The sequence below is a fragment of the Myotis yumanensis genome, unplaced genomic scaffold (genome assembly GCF_028538775.1).
Source record: "Myotis yumanensis isolate MYYU_CA2020_CCGP unplaced genomic scaffold, mMyoYum1.0.hap1 SCAF_11, whole genome shotgun sequence".
NCBI lineage: Eukaryota > Metazoa > Chordata > Mammalia > Chiroptera > Vespertilionidae > Myotis > Myotis yumanensis.
Genome location: NW_027223762.1, coordinates 7,370,893 through 7,380,313, shown reverse-complemented (window position 1 = coordinate 7,380,313; position 9,421 = coordinate 7,370,893). Strand labels below are relative to the sequence as shown.

General features: G+C 54.9%; 1 protein-coding gene across 1 annotated transcript; it reads right to left on the bottom strand.

Annotated features, from left to right (window-relative positions):
* Positions 1–905: 905 nt before the first annotated feature.
* LOC139019600 (b(0,+)-type amino acid transporter 1-like) lies at positions 906–8,817 on the bottom strand. Its single transcript, XM_070428573.1, has 6 exons — positions 8,065–8,817; positions 5,071–5,204; positions 4,356–4,485; positions 3,252–3,376; positions 1,652–1,739; positions 906–1,139 (listed from the first exon to the last, which is right to left on the bottom strand). Exons 1-6 carry the CDS (start codon positions 8,815–8,817, stop codon positions 906–908), a joined length of 1,464 nt encoding a protein of 487 aa, XP_070284674.1.
* Positions 8,818–9,421: the final 604 nt, after the last annotated feature.

Sequence of the window (9,421 nt, the reverse complement as noted above, 5' to 3'; positions counted from 1 at the left end):
GGGCTGGTCCCGCCTCCTCTGTCCCTCACGCAACCCCCAGGGCCTGTGGGACAGGCCTGTGTCAGTGAGAAGCCGAGAGCGAGGCTGAGGCCGGGTGCCCTTCCCTGCCTAGCGGCTCTTTCCCCCCCATTGGTGTCTCACCATCTAAGTCAGTGGTTCTCAACCTTGGCTGCACATTAGAATCACCTGGGAATCTTTTTAAAATCCTGATTTCTGGGCCTCATCCTCCGGAAATTCTGTTTCTTTGTTACTAGTGTTGTGGCCCCACCCCATAACAAAGAAACAGAATTTCCAGAGGATGGGGCCCAGAAATCAGGATTTTAAAGATTCCCAGGTGATTCTAATGTGCAGCCAAGGTTGAGAACCACTGATCTAAGTGTTTCTCTGCCTTTCCATCTCTGACCAGATCGGCTGGCATAGGTGAAATGCTGATCTGACCGCCGCTAATGGGAAACTAGCTCTAAAGATGCTGTTTACTCTTACATTCAGTGCAGCTGTGAGGTCCTGGGCTGAAGGAGCGGTTCTCAGAGATGGCGCAGGAGAGGGGAGGAGAGGGAGAGGGAGAGGGGGACGCTGTGCTGGGTGCTTAACCCAAAACTCCACAACACCGTGTCCAGGCACTTTAGGAGCTTGTTAGAATCATGCGCGGTCCACCTACAGAGGCTGGCCAGGCCACTCGTGTGAGGACAGAGTCATCTGCGGTAAAGAGGGCAGAGCAGACCTGCCCAGCCCATCAGTCAGTTTTTTTTAATTTAAATTCTTTATTGTTGAAAGTATTACATGTCTTCTTTTTCCACCATTGACCTCTCCCCAGCTACTCCCCCTACCCCCGCACATGTCCCACCCCCCTACTGTCTGTGTCCTTTGGTTATGCTTATATGCTTGCATACAAGTCTTTTGGTTGATTAGTCAACATTTTTAGTGGCTGGAGCAACTTCCAGGAGCAGCTGGAGATGCAGGGTGGCCGTCTGCAGACACTTGGGCTGGTGCTGGAAGTAGACAAAAGGGAAGTAGACCAGGAATCCGCTGAGCAGGAATAGGAAGATGTAGAGGAACTCGATCTGTGGATGGTCGATGATGGGTGCCAGCACCAGGTAGACAGAAGCAAGGAGCACGACGACAGGGACGATGGTGGGGACCTGCAGTGGGCAGAGCCCTGGATGGTGAGAGGTGCGCAGGAGGCGGTATGTGGTCCCTGGGCTCTGTGCCTCCTGCCTGCCTTCCTGTTGCTTCCACCTGCCACCAGCTCCTCCCCTCCAGTCCCTGCCCGGATATGATACCTCGTCTGGCCAGGGGAGCCACCTCCTGGGCTACAGAGGGTCCTCCAGGGAGCAGAAGCTTTGGGACCCGCCCAGTCCTCTCTGTGCCCTGTGAATCCAGCTGTGTGCGTGCCTCCTCCTTCACTGGTCTCCCACTGTTCTCCTGTGGGGTCCTCCACGGGAGAAGTGAATCCCCAGCGAGCAGAATCAATGCCGTGTGAGTCAGATGTCCCTCACCCCCCACCCCAGGAAATAGAGAAATTCTCTACCAGAGATGACAGTGGCCACCTCTTATCCTCTTCCTCTGGGTCCTGACAGAGGCTATGGTTCAACAACCAGCCTCACACAACAGCTTAGGGTTGAAAAAGCCCAATGTGTACCCCAACGTCTACCTTGTAAGGGCGGGGTAGGTTCTTCTTCTTCATCCGCAAATACAGGAGACAGCTGATGGTAGTTCCGTAGGTGACCCAGGCCAGGAAGCTGAAAGGCAGACTTGAGTCACTCACTACCAGGCCCTGCCATAGGCTGGCCTCCTAGGTACAAACCTGGGGCAGAAGTACAAGCTCATCCAGGGCCTTGCAGCCACCTCCGGCTCCCCTGATCCATGAAGACGAGGACAGAAGGCAAGGCGGGGGCACCAAAGACCAGGATGCCCTGGAGGGTCAACATTAGCCCATTCCGCCTCCTTCACCTTCTGGCACAAAGGGGCACCACCTCACCACGTGGTTCCTGATCAAGCCTCTGACTGTCCCTGGCTGAACAGAGGAGGACAACTTTCACGGGGAGGGAGGAGTATCTGTGTTTTCCAAAAAAAAAGCGAGTCTGATGGCATCTCAAGGAAACCTGTGTGCTTCTCAGGGATCAGCACCCTCGTAGCCGATCCCCCACCCAGCAAATCCTGGCTCCTGCTTTCCCGTGTAGGTCATTGAGTGGCTGGTGTCGGTCTGATGAAAACCCCATCCAGCCTTGGAGGCAGGGTCCAGATCAGGCCATCTCTTGAGGCGGTCAAGACCAAGATGTTGGGTCCTCGCTGAGATGCAATGAATTCCTAGCGTTCTCACTCTGGGCTGGGACATTCTCAGTCACACTCCCCAATCTCAGTCCAAAGACCCCCTATGGTCACCATAGATTTGATTTTATTCTCACCATAGAATGATTTTTATTTTTTCTCGCAGGGAAAAAAAAAAAAAAAGAAAAACCATGTCTGTTACTTAATGTTCTGAAGAAAGTCACATCAGGCACTGCATATCCTGTTCCCGAAGATGCATTGTACTTACGACAACAAAAGGAGGGACATGTGGTGCTTGAAAAATTACCCTGAGAGCTCCTTGGGCATGCAGACCTGCCCAGAAACCAGCTTCCAATGAGGCTACAAAATTACAACTGGATAGCACCACAGCCCATCCTCTCTGCCCCAGGGAAGGTGAGAAAGGGGGGTCGGATCATCTCCCCACTTTGCTACAATCATTGTGCTTGCCTGTGGGTCTGCCCTGAGTTTAATAGAGACATGTTGGGTCAGAGTCCAGGACGCAGACCGGACTCCAAAGGAGAAAGCACAGAACCAAGGGCTGCAATCGTGTGAATAATGCCTGACTATCCTTTCACATTATCTTAGTGACAGAATAGAGGAACAGCAATACAAGTCAAAGTGAGAAAGACAACACAAGCCTTTAACTTGCCTCTCTCTCGACCTCCTGGTTCATCTGTCTCAATGAATTTTCGCAAACAGAGCACGAGAAGAGAGAGCCACATTTAATTTTGGAAACATAACTGGAGGAGAATGGCCGAGATGTGTGTGCCTGGGCTCCCAGAAGTGTGTAAGTGTATGTGTGGATACATATAGTGGAGGTTACACACACACACACACACACACACACACACACACGGGACTTCCAGCGTGTGCATCTATATATTTATGTGCATAAGTACAAGTATGAGTGTGTACACATAGGGCCCACGAGATACTCAGCCTGGCAGGACCATCTCACTTGCCTGAAGAAGTTCACGATGTTGCTGAAGTTCCCTGAGATGACCAGGACCAAAGTCACTGCCGTGGTGAACACCAGAGCCGGAGTCGGTGTGAGGCGACGGGTGTGAACCATGGACAGAAGCCTGGGCTGGGGAGCAAAGCCAGGTGTCAGGCACTCCCCAGGGGAGCCACAGTGGACGTCTGCCTGGGGAAGCTGCCAGTCCTCTTCCCTGCCACACTCACTCTGGACACCGGTGTGCCCAACCTAACCGTTCCCAGTTCCCACGGCTTCCAGATGTGGGTCTGTGGCTCACCAGGGGTGACCAGGTTCAGGGTGCAGGTTGGAGGAGCCTGTCCCCACAGACCAGAAGACCCAAATAGCTTAGTATGTGGGGCTGGGGTGTGGAAGCTGAGGCAGGTCTTTTGACTTTCTACTGCTCACCCCAGGACAGGGAGAGGGACAGAGGTGGGTTTGGGGAGAGATGGAGAAGGATGGAGGAGAGGGCAGGACAAGTGTGCCTGGAGCATGGAGCGGGATGGTGGGTTATTGTTGGTAGACTGTTTTATTGTTCAGCAAACACTCGGTCTCCAGCTCCCACTTCTGGGGGAGAAATACAGTTTCCCACCTGTTGATGTTGGGCTTGGCCAATGAAGTGTGAGCAGGAGTAGAGACTCTACTTATGCTCCTGTGATTGGCTTGGTCTCTTGAGCCCCTGCCACCTGCTATGGCAAGACATGCCCCAGGACTCACATTTGGAATGAGAAGGTCCAAACACAAGCCCAGCCTGATCCATCAACCCACGGCAACATGAACCGTTTGTGGTTGTAAGCCTTTGAGATGCGGGGGCTGTCTGTTATTCAGCATGATTGCAGCAAAGCTAACAGAGTGTCAGAGAGGACCCCGGAGGAGTGGCCCGGAGGGTACACAGCAGCTCCACCCTGTGACCCAGCACGGTGAGCCTCCAAAGCCTGAAGTAAAGGGACTCGAGTTCCGATGCAGATGCATTGAGCCCCATTCTCAGAGGAAGAGGGCTGTGTCTAGGGGGCAAGTCCTGCTTCGGGCTATATGGTAGGCTCCCAGCAGGAGGAAGCTTAGCTTGCAGTCCTTCCCAGACCCCCTCTCTCACCATGTGGCCTTCTCTTGCAGCCACGTAGCACACACGGCTTCCGCTGAAGAACGTTCCATGGGCAGAGCCAAATGTTGAGAGTGCCACAGCCAAAGGCACCAGCCAGGCCCAGGCCCCCAGAACCTGGTTCCTAGGATGACAGAGGGGTCAGGGGGAAGAACTCGAGCAACAGCCTGGAAGACTGTCACAGGCCCCATCTGAAAACTGAGCAAGCAAGATGTTGGAATAAGTTTCTTTTAATTCTTTTCTATAATACTAGAGGCCCATTGCACAAATTCGTGCACGGGGCAGGGGGGTGGGTGAACCCAGATTCAGGGCTGTCAGGGCCCCAGCAGCAAGGTCTGGGTCAGTGCACGTCATAGCTACTGGCTGGTCATCCGGTCATTCCGGCCATTCCGTCGTAATGGTCACTTAGGCTTTTATATAGAGAGATATATATTTTATTGATTTTCAGAGAGAAAGGGAGAGAGAGAGAGAGAGAGAGAGATAGAAACATCAAATGATGAGAATCATTGATTGGCTGCCTCCTGCGTGCCCCTCCACCCCCCAACTGGGGATTGAGCCCTGACTGGGAATCGAACCTTGACCTCCTGGTTCATAGGTTGACACTCAACCACTGAGCCACGCCAGTTGGGCACAGAAAGTTTAACACACATGGGGCACTATCCTTCCCCATCCTGGGGTCTGCCTGGCGGCCTAGGAACATGAAACTCACCCCCAGCTCACAGCCACAGCGTCAGTGGAGAGGATTTCGTTGGGTGACAACACTAGCAGGTAACTGATGTTGACCAGGATGTACAGGCCTGTGACCAGGGGAATGGCGATCATCAGCGCCCACACCAGGTTCTGCTGTGCAGTCGGAGAGAGGAGGCCATATGTTAGCCCGTGAGGTCCTTCCCAGGCCCCCGAGCACAGCACTGAGCTCATCCCGGCTGCAGGGCAGGTGCCAGGGCCTGGGGCCACGCAGGCCACGCGCCCCTCCTCCCTGAGCTCAGAGGCCCACCGCATGGACACACACACAGGCAGATGCACTGGGCGGCGGTGAGGGGCCCTAACCAGTCTGAGCAGTGGAGGCACAGAGCGGCCAGCAGGGGTGGGGAGGGGAGAGGAGCCATCACCAAAACATCTGGAGCGAGCAGGGCCTTCCACTGGGCTCTCCTTGAAGAATGGGAGAGGTTCAGGCAGGTGGAAGGGGAGGGACTCCTACCAGGGGCAACCACAGAGCAGAGGCACAGAGAAGAGACCAGACAGGTAAAGGTCGCTTCGTCAGCTGTTCACTGAGCACTTCAGCTGGAATATTCCAGGACCCCCAGGCCAGCCCTGCCAGGGGCCGGGGACCCCAGGACTCAGACCCAGGCTGAGGGCCATTACACTCGGGGTTCTCTGACCCTCGCTCTCCTGGAAATTGGGGATCTGTCAATGGGACTTCCTGCTGTCTGCCTCTCTGCCAGGCGTGAGGGGCAGCAAAGAGGAAGGGAGAGAAGGGCCCTGGAAACAGGGGCTGTGGCGCTGGGACCAGTTTGCACAACTGAGGCCTCAGTGCCCAGCGGACCCCCGTCACCCAATAAAGGTACCGAGCTCACCTTGGGTCACCTTGGCAGGCAAGCACTGATGAGCCAGAGCCTTCCCCTCGGTACCAAACGGCACCCAGGACATGTCACTGACACTTACAATGTAACATGAAGCAGAACCAGAGGAGGCCATTCTTTGCCAAGACGCAGGGAGCTCTCAGTCAGACTGGCACAGAGCTGTCTGTCACTGTGGGGGCAGGCAGACCTCCTCCCCGTCCCCAAATGGAACCCTCCCCCAATTCAGCATCTCCCCCTGCGTAGTGTATCTTCCATTCTTCAATATAACGTGAAAAGCAATTTCCAGAGCTTTCTGCCAGGAGGAGATCTGCTCACAGAAAACTTTGGATCTGGGCGCGGGAGGAAGGACACGGGGCACTGAGGGCGAAGTAGCCTCTCAGAGCCTGTCCTCACACCCCACTCCCCCCATTTTTCCTTCAGACACAAACGCCCTGTTCTTTCTGGCCTCTGGGTTCAGATTCCTACTGCTTCCATATGGCTGTTTAACCACAAAACGCATCAGTCCTCCTCTTCCAGGAAGCCCACTAGGTTGCTCTGCCTCATAGTGGTCTCCTTTCCTGAATTCCAGCAGCAAGTGGCGGCAGAGCTCCAACAAGCACATCTGCTTTATTGTATCCAAACCTCTGTCCTTCCCTGCCCTGTCCTAAGGGCAGGGGCCAGATACGGTGGCCAGCTCATCCCAGTTTGCCTGGGACTTTCCAGCTTTTAGCACTGAAAGTCCAGCATCCCTGGGGATCCCTCCGTCCTGAGCAACCAGGATGGTAGGTCACCCAACCTAGCAGATCACATGGAAAACTTGTGAAAGTGACACAGATAAGATAACAATAAATTCTCATATGAGATGGGTCCTCCCATCTCCTTTCTAGTTCTAAAACCTGAGAATCTGAGGGCAAAGAACTTGCCCCAGCCACAGTGTGCACATAGCAACTAGTTCCTCACGATCCCAGTCCTGGAAATATGGCTCTGCCTGGGCCCCGTGAGGCAGAGTCCTGGGTTCCCCCTCCTGTGGGCCTCCTAGCAGGGTGCCCTCAGCGGGTGAGCACCCACCATGCCTGACCCAGCCCCATGCAGACATTGTGCTTCTGAACTTGACTCATCTCAGACAGCCCACCCGCCAGCTAAGGAGCTGTGACAGCTACAGAGCCCTACAGTTGGGCCACCGACAGGTTTCTGGCGAAGACACAAGAACAGAGAGATTTTTCTGGTTTCGTTCTCAAGTACCTTAATCTTGCACTCAAATCCCATGGACCAAAGCCAGCCTGCTGCTTGCTTTTATAAATAAACTTGTATTGGGCTGAAGCCATTGATTTACTTATGACTCCTCACAGCGTCTCCCAAACCCCTATCCAGGGGGTCTTTGCTGAGAGCTGACAGCCCTCAGGGCCCTAAAGCCAATCTAGGACAGAAAGGGAATGACTGGCCGTTTCATCCTGTAAGAACTTAAAACTCCTGCAGGGGAACAAGAAAACAAATGGCATCCTAGGCAAATGTATGTGTAGCCTCAGCTCCCCCACCACCTGAAGACTCCAAGTGTTCCAAATGCTTCCTGGGAGGCAGGTGGGGGACGGGGGGGGAGGGGGGGGGCTGCAGACCCACCCCCCCACCAGGCAATGACTAACCAACCCACGGTTCTCAGATGGGTGAGCCAGGCAGGACTGGCCCACTCTCCTGTCCCAAACCACGCCACTGTGTCCTATGGTGGCTCCCACGGCAAGTGTGAATTAAGTGTGTACAACTATGTTACAGAGAGAACAGCCCAAGAGATATCAAACTGAGCCATCACCCATGGCCTCCTGCTAGCCCTATGACCTCAACATCATGCCTCCATTCTGAGCCTCGGTTTTTCCACATGAAAAATGGGGTGATAATGCCTACCTCGCAGGGCAGCCATATGAGACCCTGGGGATGATGCTGTGAAGTCCTCTGCTTCCTTGAGACGTCATTATTTCTATAATTCCATAAGCTAATCAGAGTGGACAGTGGCTGGCATTCCATTCCCATGAGCCTAGGAAGGGCGCCCCTGTTTTCAGCCAATTTTTCATGGTTTTAGCTCAAAGGACAATCACTGAAACTGCTGATGCTCAGAGACTTCGCCCCCCAAAGCAGCGTCATGGACTCACTTGTGGGTTCTTGAGCTCCTCCAACACATAGTTGAGGGTATTCCAGCCGTCGAAGGACCACAGGCCCTGGTAGAAGGCCATGCTGATGCGCCCGGTCTGCTGCGTCGTGTTGTGGAAGGCGGCCAGGAGGGCTTCGGTGCGGCCTCGGCCCTGGCCCAGCACCGCCACGCCGCCCACCACGATGACCAGCAAGGAGAACACTTTGGCAGCCGTGCACACGTCGTTCAGCTGGGTGGCCAGCTTCGAGCTCCAGCCATTCACAACCAGCAGCAGCAGGATGCAAGCGACCGCCATGCTCTTGATCACCGCCTGGGGCAGGGAGGAGCAGCCGGGGTAAAAGGGGGCCACTGCATACTCGGCGAAGCTCAGAGAGATGGCAGCGATGGAGGCTGGGCGGCTCACCAGCACGAAGGTGTAGATGACCAGGAAGGCTGGCAAGGAGCCAAAGGTGTGCAGGATGTAAGCATACTCCCCCCCGGATTCGGGGACCAGGGCCCCCAGCTCAGCGAAGCACAGGGCACTCAGAGTGGCCAGGAGGCCACAGGCGGCCCAGACCACGAGGCTGGCCCCGGGGCTGCCCATGTAGACCAAGATCCCCTGTGGTGACATGAAGATGCCAGAGCCGACCATACTGCCAACGATCAGGGACACGCCGCTCCACAGGCCGATCTCCCTCCTCAGCCTCAGCCTCCCAGCACCCGGCTCCTGCCCGGCCACCCCCTCGCCGCTATCTCTCTCCCGACTTCTCTCCATCTCAGAACCTCAGAAGTCGCCGTGTGCACTCGAGCAGAAGCAGATACTCTGATGCCTGTGTACCTGTCCTGTAGCAGTTAATGATTATAGCGCCTGAGGAGTCTTGGCCCGAGGCCAGAGAGCCAGAGCATGGCGCGTAGAAGGTTCCGAGCCTTCAATGATCTACCCGCCCCCGTCCAACCCAGAGCCCAGGACAGGCATCTGCAGAGGCTGTTTGTCAATGAAGCCCAGGAAAGGTTAAGGAGAGGGGGGTTCTAGCAGAAATCCCTGTTGGCCAATTCCACAGCAATAACAGTTAGATGAGCGCTCGGTGCCAAAAATCCGATTGCTGAGCAATGACACAGACAAGCCTAAGAATCTCGACAACTCTTTCATCAGACAAGCACTGAAGTCCCCATTCCCCCAAGTTTCCAATTAAAACTGCACCAGCCCTTCTCCGAAGAACTGAGATGGTGGAAAAAGAGGGTCCAAATAGCCAGGGCAAAGCTTGTTCCGCTGGCAGAAAGGGGCAGGTGCGCAAGAGCACAGGGTCTGGAGTGGATGCCTGCATTCGAAGCCCAGCTCTAGTCCTTCATCGTTGTGTGACCTGGGACAAGGTCTCTGA

Coding starts and splice junctions, on each gene's coding strand:
- LOC139019600 (XM_070428573.1), bottom strand. CDS start 8,817: ATGGAGAGAAGTCGGGAGAGAGATAGCGGCGAGGGGGTGGCCGGGCAG. Junction 4,486..5,070: donor GCTGTGGCTGTGAGCTGGGG/GTGAGTTTCATG, acceptor CTGTCATCCTAG/GAACCAGGTTCTGGGGGCCT. Junction 3,377..4,355: donor CTGCAAGAGAAGGCCACATG/GTGAGAGAGGGG, acceptor TTTGCTCCCCAG/CCCAGGCTTCTGTCCATGGT.